This window comes from Mastigoproctus giganteus, chromosome 7, assembly GCF_048544385.1.
Source record: "Mastigoproctus giganteus isolate SK-2022 chromosome 7, ASM4854438v1, whole genome shotgun sequence".
Classification (NCBI taxonomy): Eukaryota; Metazoa; Arthropoda; class Arachnida; order Uropygi; family Thelyphonidae; genus Mastigoproctus; species Mastigoproctus giganteus.
Window position 1 is genome coordinate 91,136,381 of NC_143581.1, and position 12,657 is coordinate 91,149,037.

The following is a 12,657-nucleotide window of genomic DNA, read 5'->3' on the forward strand; positions in this document are numbered from 1 at the left end:
GAGGCCAAAATACTTAATGTTCAATGTAATTATACGAGACTATTAATTGCAGAAACTGTTGAAATTAAATTACACTAGAATTCTGTTAATGTTCGGCGGCCATATTTGATCTCCGATGAGTGGACCTTTTCGCGCATGCGTGAAGACAGATAATCACTATTTGTGTTTCAGGTTTAATCCGATTTGGTAATTTTCATTCCTGTGATCACGACATACGGTCGAAAACCGTTGTCAGCTTCAGGAAGGAAAATCGTTTTGAATATTTTCGTTAGATTCTTTTAATTGCGTTAATTTGATTTTTAATTGTTTTATATTGATTTGAATTGTGTTGAATTGATTATTTAATTATTTATATTTTACTCTAATGTACCGGTAAGTTGTTGATTTGTTCGTTTTAATTTCTGGAGGGTATCATACGAAAGTGTTCTACGTTCTATATTGAAGTAAATTCCTCTTAAACACATATCAACCAATTTCAGTGGTGCCAAAAAAAAAATACACATTATAATTCAGAGGAGCTGTACAGTTATCTAACTCAACTTTTTTTTTTTTTACTACTTGTGATAATTTTCCGTCCCATTCTTTCAGAAAGTCAATGAAAATTTTAGACTTCATCCATGCTTTTGTGTTGCTTATATATTAAACTGGTAGGTTTTTGTCCCTCTGAAGGCACATAGATGCTTATTTTTCCCTATTATGAAAAGCTTTTTTTTTTTATTGTGCATATTAGTACAGCTACTCTTTCTTTCTGCTTTATTCCAGCTGTTGAATGTTCATTTCTAAATAATAAAGTATGCTCAAGCATTGCTCTAAAATAAACAGCGGTTTTATCAGTGCTGAAAATACGATCATAACTAAATTCTTCCAATAAATTAGTCAAGACATTTTCAACCCATTTTTTTTCTGAATATGTATCTGAGTCTGATTTTTCTCCATGAAAATTTTGTACAATGTTGTCTCTCTCCTTCCACCTGCTTAGCCACCCATCTGTAGGCTTAAAACTATTTACACTGAGTTCTCATCTGCAAATTTGTTTGCCCTTTTCAATAGGATATTTCTACTGATAAAAGCATTTTTTTAATCTTACATTTGTGAACCATCTCAGAAATACTTCTTCCACAGGTTCATTCTTTTATGCCTTCTAAATTTCCCATTTGAATCCTAATATGCTTTTTCAGACACAGCCAGTAGATGAAAACAGGACTGAATCTAAGCAACTGAAGTTTAATATTGGCAAATTTATATGGTGAGCAGTAATCCCAGATTAACATACCAGCTTTATGGCTACCACTCTATCTCAATCTCCACGCTCAGGGGAGTTGAGAATGAAAAAGACCTGGGGATAAATAATTGTGCAATGAGATATGAAGTTCTCTAAGTAGCAGAGACAGGCTTTCAGGATAGCTCATGGGGGTTTTTTCAATGACATACAGGAATTTTGTCAGCAGGGAAAAGCAATGGTTTGGCCACATCTCAAGTACTGCATACAGGTCTGGAAACAAATCTGTTAGAATGGGTGCAGAGAAGAGCAACAAGAATGGTGAGACAATAAAAAGGGTACCATTTTCTTGAAAGGCTTCAGTTTCACAAATTGCAACATCTGGAGACTAGTTACCTGTAACGAGGTCTGATCGAGGTGTTTAAGGCCTTGAATGGATTGAGGAGTCTCAGTGCTGATGGCATCCTTCATTATTTTCCCTGGAACAGAAGTCTAGCTAATAGGTCTGTAATTATTGAGGTCTCCCTTTTATCTTCCTTTGTAAATTGGGGATACATTTACAGACCTCCAATCCATAGGGATCTCACTAGAATCAGGATGCTCTCATAATTACGACCAAAGGTTTACTTACCTCTTTTTTTGCTGCCTCCTTTAATATAATTAGATAGATCCCATCCACCCAGGTGCCTTTTTTACATTTGGCTTCAACGATTTCCCCTCAGTTATCACAAAATCATTAGCTCCAAGCCAGAGCTTGACTCGCTTCTCGCACATCCCCTTAAAAAATTTCCCATATTATCCATTCATATCTAGTAGCCCAATGTGATTCAACCTATTCCTTCTACTGTTTACATAAATAAAGAGGTCTTTGTTGCTATTCTTTGCCAGATACTCTTGTAATCTGTCCTATCTTGCCTAAATCCTTCATAACTTAATTTCAGGCTAGTCTATGTCTACTGTAGGCATCAGTAACACCCAATACTTTATATGCACCCCATGCATTTTCTTCACTGCCATAGATCTCATTAGTTCATCTGAAATCCATTTAGTTCATGCTTTGAATTGTATCTCTTAATTAGTATAGAAAGCCTTGTGGATTCTCTAATAACATCTCTGAATGCTTCCCATTTAGAATTTGCTGTTGATAACTTCATCAAAATTTAAAAACTGTCTGGGGTCACTTTATGAAACAGTCATCAGTCATCTTTATGAAAGTACAAACCCATTTACTCGCTTATTTTTGGATAACAAGATTGCTGTTACTAAAGCTGTTATAAATTCATATTATCCAATAAATGTTCCAAATTAAAAAATGTTAATATCCTACTTTTCATGGTAGTCTGACTGGTTTTCCCATTAAACTTGAGAGTGCATTCAAATTTTGTTCAGTGTTGAAATTCTGGTTTGCATTTTTTTTTTTTTTTTTTTTTTTTTTTTTTTTGTTCTGTATTTTGAAAATCCTGTAAATAAACTTGGTTCAACTGAAATAAAAAAAATAATAAGAAGAAAACACAACTACATAAGTATGAGAGACAAGGCAATGGCATCTGTGACATCTAAGGAATGAAATGCCTATAGCTGTGTCAGATGCCACACAAATGTATATTTCAATTAAGGGGGCCAACTGACCTTGTAAATTCTAAGAAAAGGAATAAATGAAAATGCTCTTTATTATTATTATTGCCTTCATTTGTTTATTTTTATTCCATACTTTGTAATTGAATTTTGAATATCTAAATTAATAAATACTGTGCATTTTTTTTCAATTTAACAAAAATGTTAAAAATTAATTTGTTTAAATTAAAAAAATAAAATAAAACAGCAGCTTTACATGTGAGCAATTTTTCTGCAAGTAATAGAAGGCTATATTGGATATTATTTTCATATGAGAAATATATACCACAGAGTTTGATTATCAACGAACCATCCAATTATTCTGCAGTACAAACTTAAATGATATTATCTTTGGGAAGTTGGCATTATGTGAATTTTAATGCTAACAAGTGAGGTAAATTTGGATATATTCACCTTATTATTGATTTGAGGAAAGTTTTGTGTGGAATGACTGGACCAGGAGAACTTGATTTTTTTTTTAACTGGACAAGTAACTTTTGCAGGTGATGCCTGGCTTATAAATAAATTTGTTGTGGAATGTAGTGATTGATCAGTAGAAAAACTTCCACTTGGTGTTGTGGAAGCTCACAATTTGAAGAAGGAATGGTCACATTAGAAGGAATGAGCATATGAAATGGTCTTTAAATGGCTGATGTCATGCTGTTCTAAACTTCCTTCCATCTACAGAAATTATATTACTATTATTTTTATTACCATTAGCAATGTGGCCATTGCTAATGGTAATAAATAAATAATAATTAATAACAAAATTAATAAAATTAAATTAAAATAAAAACAAAATTAAAAATTAATAAAAAATTAAATAATTAATAACAGAAAAGGAAACAAATAACCTGTGCGTTTCCCTCCTCCCGTAGGTAATTTCCCCAAATTGTCACCCTTTACTGCCCATGTAGGTAACTTATTCCAGTAATTTATAACTCGCTGGCTAAAATAAAACTTCCTGCAGTCCAATTTAAACATTTCTCCCCATAACTTGAAATTATGTCCCCTAGTTCTAGCATCATTTATAATCTTTAAAATTTCGTCCTCATTCATTTTACTGATGCCTCTCAGAGCCTTAAACACCTCAATCAAATCTCCTCTAAGGTGTCTAGTTTCCAAACTCTGCAACCCACATATTCAAAGTCTTTCTTCATAAGGACGCCCTTTTGCCAATCTCACCAGGCGAGTTACCCGTCTTTGCACCCTTTCAAGAAGCTCGATGTCTTTCTTTAGGTGCGGTCTCCATGCTTGAACACAGTATTACAAGTGTGGTCTAACAAAAGCCTTATATAATGGGATTGGTTATCACATCCCTATCTCTACTTGCAAAAGTTCGATAGATCATTGATAGGACACCACGGGCCTTCCTTGCAACTGTTTACAATGCTCAGAGAATTTTGTGTCTGACCCTATCGTAATACCCAAGTCCCTTTCCTCCAGTACTGGGTTTAGTTGAACTCCAGTTGCAATCCAACTTTGATGTAAGAATCCCCCCCCCCCCTCCGTAGCTTGAAATTATGGCCCCTAGTCACTTCTAGAATCATTTATAACAATCCCTAGGTGTAATACCTTACACTTTGCTGGATTAAAGCATAGCTGCCATTTTTCTGACCATCCCTGAAGTCTACTAAGTCACTCTGAAGAAACTCTGCTTTGCAGTGATCATTAACTACTCTACCAATCTTTACACCATCTGCAAATTTAGACATCACACCCTCTATTCCTTCATTGATGTCATTTATGAAAATCAAAATTTCATCCTCATTCTTATTTACTTATGCCTCTCAGAGCCTTAAACTCCTCAATCAAGTCCCCCCTAAGGTGCCTAATTTCCAAGCTCTGCAAACTACATATTCAAACTCTTTTCTCGTACGGACACCCTTTTGCCGATCTCACCAAGCAAGTTACCCATCTTTGGACCCTTTCAAGTAGCACAATATCTTTCTTTAGGTGCAGTCTCCATACTTGAACACAATATTCCAAGTGTGATCTAATAATAGCCTTATATAATGGGATTATGGCTTCATTATCTCTACTAGCAATTGTTTGATAAATCATCGATAGGACACCATGGCCCTTCCGTGCAAATTATCTACAATGCTCGGAGAACTTCGTGTCTGACTGTATCATAACACCCAAGTCCCTTTCTTCCATTACTGCTTTAGTTCAACTCCACCAAGTGTATAAGTTATTTTGAGGTTACTGTTCCCCAGGTGTAATACCTTACATTTTGCTGAATTAAAGCATAGCTGCCATTTTTCTGACCATCCCTGAAGTCTACTAGGTCACACAGTGATCATTAACTACTCTACCAATCTTTACAGCATCTGCAAATTTAGACATCACACCCTCTATCCCTTCATTGATGTCATTTATAAAAATCAAAAACAACAGTGGTCCTAATACTGATCCTTGGGGAACCCCACTTCTTACATCAACCCAATCTGGGGAATAACCATTTATCACAACCCTCTGCCTTCTGCCCTGAAGCCATTCAGCTATCCATCTAAGGATTTTCCCTGTGATTCCAACCTGTTCCAGCTTAGAAAGTAACTGCTTGTGTGGGACTGTGTCAAATGCTTTGCTTAAATCCAAATAAACAATGTTAAATGATCCTGAATTCCACTCTTGATCATGATTTTCCCTACTACTGAAGTTAGACTAACCAGCCGGTAATTTCCCACTTCACTTTTTGAACAAGCCTTATGTATAGGGCCTCCGTAGTCAGGAGCGGGAGATTGCAGTAGCACACGCTCTTTGAGTAGACCAGGGTTCAAGCCCCTGACTGCTGAATACAGTCAATCTGCCAACCTGCACTGGACCAGCGTGGCAGATTATGGTACCCATTTCCCTCAGCATGAATTGTTGAGGAGGCTTCCATCCTCAACAATTCATGTCAATTTCAATTCAATTTCCATTTCAATCCAATGAAATTGAGGCTGATTATGAGAGTGATGCTCTCATAATCAGCCTCAATGGTTCAATGCACTCATTTGCCACCTCCCTAAAGATTAAAGGGTATATGCCATCAACTTCAGGAGCCTTACTTGCCTGTAGGCTCGAAAGTTTTTTCATTAAATAAACGTGAAATTTCCACATCATTAATTAAATTTTTTTCAACTTCACTCCCATAATTTCTCTATAAATTATACAAGTACAAAAATTTTTGTATAAAGTAAAAAATATATTTTACCTAAATTTTAATCATTAAAATATATGGTAAAATATTTTAAGCAATTTTAAAATGTCTGGGAGCCACTGGCAGAGAACTACTATGGCAGGCAATAAACAAATTCAAAAATATACAGCAAATCATGAGTTTTGACAAACTATGCTGCCATAAATTGGCAGCTATAAATTTGATAGCTAAAATTTGGTAGACCAGTATAACAAAAACAATGTCTTTGAAATGTTTTTGAAAAATATAATGCCAACTTGATTGAAATCTGAAAAAAAAATTTCTTTCGATGGTAAAAAAAGATGATTTTTAAAAATCAAAGAATATCAGAAAAATTAGCATGCATTATTTGCTTAAATTTAATCTTTACTAATTAATAGCAAGTCCTAATATTCATTAAATTAACCACGTTTTTCCCTATGGGTTTCAGTTACTTGTCTATTAATAAATTAATAACTTAATAAATCTATCACTTCAAATAAAAACTAACCTGCCCATCCCTTTCAATTGTAGCTCTGATCTGCTCTGATCCTGGAGTAACAGTAAACATAGATCGGCTCTTAATACCATGGCCAAGTGCCTGCTTTGCTACTGCTGAAGCTCTGGACATATCTTCATAGCTACTGTTCGTGCAACTGCCAATTAACCCTAAGCGGAAAGACATTAAAATCATTATGACCACAACTTGTCTTCTATGCCAGTGTTCCAGAAATGATTTTTGCAAATGGTACTTTTAAAGCAATCTCAGCTCTTCTTATACTCTATTTGTAGTAATATCATAAACACCACTGTTTCTGTGACATAAACATTGCAGGAAGAGTATGAGCCACTGTCTCAAACAATAACAATCTAGAATAAACAAATATACATAGCACGCAGCTCTTCCTCAAAATAAAACTAGAAATGAACTATGAAAATATTCATTAAATAAGTTAGTACAATAATAGAATGATCAGTGCACTAGTCATATAATTATAGTTGTATTCTGATGTACTGCCTTTATTTCATTTTGTTAACTGCATTAACATTTGCCAAAACTAATAATTGAGATGTGCCTGATTTCAATTATTCAAACACCAGATTGTCCTGTGATATAATCAACTGTGTAAAATACTTACACTAAATTAGAGGACTGGCTGAAATAAATGTTCCAACATTTCTGACAAATATTAGGATGTCAAGATCTTTGAATGATATTACATTTAGTTGCAGCGTAATCCTGTGAACAAGAACTTCAGAATTAGTATAAATATCAGCAAAATGGCAAACTTATTTACTGTCAAGTTAAAAAAAAAAAAAGTCCACTTACTTTACCTATTTTTTTCACGTTTTGAATTATACAAATTTAACACCACAAAGGTAAACAATATATTCACCTTATCATATATATGTACAAGTTGGATAAAAAAATTATCACGGATAACTACGATAATGAAAATGAAGACCAATTACACTGCTGCCAAAAGAACCTGAAGAAATCAGCACTCAAAGTAGACACATCAGTCATGAAAATTAAAAATAACACCTATATTGTTTGAGAACTAATTAAAGGCAAGGTTACAAAAAAGTTGAACAAAATTATACCTCATACTCTATAGGAAATGCCTGACAGAAGAAACCATCCCAAAAACAGAGAGAAGCTCTGATAAAGATTATCCACAGAGGACATCACAAACTTGAAACTAATCTAGGAGTGTATGTACAGTTGCTTTCCTTCCTGTCCTAAGTAAAATATACAAAATCACAGCAAACAAGATTGCTGTAACATTGCTATTAGAAGACACCCAAGCTTCTTACCAATTTGGCTTTAGGCCAAGCTGTAAAACTGAGGATGCGCTTTACTGGATCATGTCCTTAATCCAACCTGTTCCACAAAAATATACCCAAAGAATTTTCATTAATTTCCAAAGAGCTTTTGCTGCTTGTGCTGGGACAGCATATTTATGAGACTAAAAGAAAACCACATCTCACAAAAACTTAGAATGTTATAAAATAATACTTTTTATATCTTATATAAACTTGACTTCTTTAGTCATCATCTTCCAAAATGGAAGTTGAAGATTTATAAAGTGTTGGTGTAATAAATTTCCACATCATCATCAGCCATATTCAATCCACTGCAGGATGAAGGCCTCTCCAGCAACTTTCCAGTTCCTTCTGTTTTGAGCACTGGCCATCCATTTACTACCCACAAACTGATGAATTTCATCTATCCATCTACGCCTTTGTCTTCCAGGATTTCTTCTAGCTCCTCTTGGGTACCATTCTGTTATTTTTTTAGTCCATCTGTCATCATGTCTTCGAGCTGTGTCCTGCCCAAGACCATTTTAGTTCTTTAGTTTTGATAAGAATGTCCTTTACTTGAGTTTGCTGCCTAATCCACATTTCTCTTCTTATCTAACAGTCTGATTCCCAATATAATTCGTTCCATTCTTCGCTGTGTAGTTCTCAGCTTCTCTTCCATTCTTTTGGTGAGTGCCCAAGTTTCACTTCCATAATTCATGGTGGGGAGTAAACATTGGTTCATTATTTTATGTTTCAGGCAAACTGGGATATTGCTCTTCAGTATGTGACTATATTTCCTGAATGCTATCCATCCAAAATTTATTCTTCTCTTGACTTTCAGCCATGTATCATTATTACAGCTAATAAACTTGTCCCAGATAAGTATATGACTCCACCTTTTCAATTACTGCTCCTTCAATCATTATTTCCCTTTCAAGTATGGCATACTTGTTCATCATTACTTTTGTTTTAGCCATATTCATCTTTTGTCCTAAATCCTTACTAACTGTGCATAACTGATTAAGATTTTCCTCTGATTCTTTGGGATTGTGGCTTATGACCACAATGTCATCTGCAAATCGTAAATGGTTTAGGTACTCTCCGTTCACATTGACTCCTTTCTGCAACCAGTCTAATCCTCTGAAAGCTTCCTCAAGGGCAGCAGTAAAGAGCTTTGGAGATATTGTATCTCCTTGTCGAACTCCTTTCTTGATTTTAAATTTGCTACTGTCTTTGTCTAGGCTAATAAAGGAGGTAGCACTCTCATATATTTTCTTCAAAATCATAATATGTGGGGTACCTATGCCTTGTCTTTCTAGTGCCCAAAACATTGCCTTATGCTGTATGGAGTCAAATGCCTTTTCATAATCCACAAATGCCAGGTATAATGGTATTTTATATTCATTTGCTTTCTCCATTAGCTGTGATATTACGTGAAGGTGATCCATAGTTGAGAATCCTGTCCTAAAGCCAGCTTGCTCTTTCGGTTGATTCTCATCAAGTATTATTTCTAATCTGTTAGTAATGACCCTTGTGAACAACTTGTAGATGTGGGATAACAAGCTTGGTCTATAATTTCAAATTTCTGATTTATCTCCTTTCTTATGCAGCAAAACTATGATTGTATTTTTCCACTGCTTAGGCGCCACACCTTTTGGATGCACTTTGTGAAGAGCCTTGCCAGTTTTTGTGTTATGTCTCTTCCTCCCAATTTTAACAACTCTACAGTAACTTCATCTTCCCCCGGGGCTTTCTGATTCTTCATTTTCTTCAATGCATGTTCTACCTCATCAGGTATGTCGTATGTGTTGCTACTTTGCAATCCATCTTCCTCACTGCTGGCATCATTCCCTCACTCCTTGTATAATTCTCTATAGTAGTCTTCTGCTATTTGAATTATGCCCGCTTTGCTGTTCATAAGTACACCATTGCTATTCTTCAGTCTCAGTATCATTTGTCTTTCTGTATTACTGCTCATGGCTGCTGATTTAAATCCTTTGTTTTCCCTTAATGTTTGTTCTACTTTTCTTGTGTTAAATCTTATGTCCTCTCTAAGTCTCTTTCTAATGGCTTTGCATAACTCAGTATACTCAATTTTCTCCCTGTCAGTGTTTTTCTTGCTCTTCATTTGTCGTCTTCGATTCATCATGACAAGTGTTTCTTGACTAATTTTTTCTTCTTTGGATTTCTTTTTCCCTATAGGTTTCTTGGGCTTTATCAATTTCAGAAAGTTGTAATATTCCTCGTCGATATCTTGGTTCTGAGCAGTCTGCAGTAGCTCAAACTTGTTCTTAAGTTCCAGTACATACTGCCTTTTCTCCTCTTCTGTTATTTCAAAGACCTTTGTATTATTTACTAGAGTCAGTTTTTTCCTTTCCTTTCCTGCATCTATATCAAGTGTACATCTTACCATTCTGTGATCACTTCCAACATTTACCTTATTCAGGATGGTAACATCATTCACAATATATCTTCTGTTAGAGGATGAAGTCGATTTCATTAGTTGTTAATCCATTTGGACTCTTCCCTGTCCACTATCTGTTCACCCTTTTCTTGAAAAAAGTGTTCATTACTGACAATCTTTGAGATTGTGCAAATTCCACAAGTCTTCCGCCTCTGTCATTTCTTTCACAATTCAAAAATTTCCTATAGTTCCCCTTTCTGCACTGGTTTGTCTTTTTCCAACCTTAGCATTGAAGTCCCCCATAATAATAGTGTAGTGGGTTTTCTGCTCATCTAGAAGACACTCAATTTCGGTGTACATTTCTTCAACCTCTTCATCATCATGGCTCGATGCTGGTGCATAAATCATTATAACCTGTAGCTTGTATCTCTTAGAAATCTTGAGTATTAGCCTTGACACCCTTGGTGATGTACTTTTGAATTCCAAAATGTTGTTTTTAAAATCTTTATGGACCAGAAACCCAACTCCACCTTCACTCTTTTCACTGTTTCCATTGGTGTACAGCAGATTTCCACTTGATAAACTTATAATTGATTCATTTCTTCTTCTTCTTGTTTCAGCCAAACCGATGATATTTCCACATAACACTCTTCAACACATCAAGGAGTTATGACATCAGTACATGGTTGTGAGATATGTTGATCAAAGGGCTATACTGCGTTTTATCAAGCATTGGCATAACATTTAAAATAAACAAGCAAATTGCTTTTTTTCAAGCTAGAAGAAAGGAACATGAACAAATTTCTGCACAACTAAGGATAAAATGCATACAATTATCAGCTTTCTTGGTCTATTTAAGTTTTTTTTAACCAGAAGTTTGCAATTCAGAATTTCTTTTTCTTGGATAGTTTATTAATCTGTATTTTTTCAATACTTCATATGGATAACGAAATGGATCTAGATATGAGCCAGTGGCACTCATTAAATTAAGTTGCAATTATTACTTGTTATACTGGGTGGATATAAAATAGGTTTCCCTATTCAGGAGACCCAACTATCAAAATGGTTAGAGAAAGCACTGAAAAATCAGTGGGTATGTCGTTTAGGTATGGGGAAGCGATTTGTAGAAGAAAAAAATTTGTTCAAATTTCTGCCACCGGGGAGAAATTAGCACTGTAAACATGAGATGGAATAAGTACAAATGGGCCTGTTGTACTGGGATCCATGGTACAATGAAATAATGATAACGTATAAATCCAGTAAAATATCTTTAATTATAAATACTTTGGAGCTTTCGAGACAATCATGTCTCTTCTTCAACAGAATTTGAACTTAACGGATACAGTTATGTGTGCAGTGAGGCATGTGAAGGCACGTTATTCAATCATTAAACTGGCATTCATTGTTACTGCAGGGATATGTTCATTTCTTCTCCAGCGCTTGTTGAGGTATAAAACGGGTGTCTCCAATATGGGGTGTAGTCTCATGCCCTTGCAGCGGTTCATAGCTCTCGAATTGCTCAATATATTGAGTGACTCTAACCATAGGCGGTGGCGGAAATGTCTGGAAATGTCTATTATTTCGTAGTCTCGCTTGGGATTGAGGTCGTGGTGGGTAGCCCAGAAGTGCTCTGCGATTACGGCCTGGTCGGTCTCAGCAAGGCGGATTGCTCTGTCATGTTCTGCAAGGCGGTCTTGAAGACGTCTCGAAGTCTCTCCTATGTAGCAGCTGTCACAGTCTCTACAGGTTATGCGGTATATTACACTGGAGACTAGAGAACGTAGGCTTCTACAGGGCAACTGTACGCATTTTATGCGGTATTCCCTGAGGATTTTTGAGATCCGGCCTGACACGCCTGGATAATAGGGAACGTAGGCAGTAGGTATATTGTCCTGGGTTGGTGGCCTCGGGTGGACTGTGAGCTCTTGTGCTTGCAATAGGCACTTGTCTAGTACGTGTGTTCGGTATCCACAATTGATTTAGTCTGTCCTCACACTAGAAATATCGCTGCGCCTAGCTGCATCTGTGCTGGAATGGCTCCAAGCTCTGGAGAATAGAGTGCAGGCAGTGCTGTTGAGATGACTGGGGGCATGGCCGAGATCTGTAGTTTGTGAATTGCCCGCACCACATAGGCTTACGGTATACTGAGGTTTCCAGGTGTGGGCCCACACGTTTTACTAGGACATCCAGGAATGGGAGTGATCCATTAACCTCTAACTCTAGAGTGAACTGGATGAAACCAGACAGGGAATTGAGATATTGTAGTAATGTTTCAGAGCCACGTGGGATGACGGTGAAGATGTCATCAACATATCTGCACCATGTTGTAATAGGTACAGGTGGGTTCAGGAATATCTGTTCTTCTAATTTTTCCATGGCGATGTTGGCTACTATGGAACTAACAGGAGCACCCATAGCAGTGCCATGTACTTGTTGGTATACGGAATCCTT

The 12,657-nt window shown here is 36.0% G+C and overlaps 1 protein-coding gene across 1 annotated transcript in view; it reads right to left on the bottom strand.

The window, feature by feature from the left end:
* LOC150083068 (aconitate hydratase, mitochondrial-like) overlaps window positions 1-12,657 on the bottom strand; it is a 305,010-nt gene that overhangs the window by 88,554 nt on the left and 203,799 nt on the right. The window contains exon 14 of the mRNA XM_090377767.1: window positions 6,508-6,665. Coding sequence (XP_090233893.1) covers window positions 6,508-6,665 — 158 coding nt within the window. The remainder of the gene's footprint in view (window positions 1-6,507; window positions 6,666-12,657) is intronic.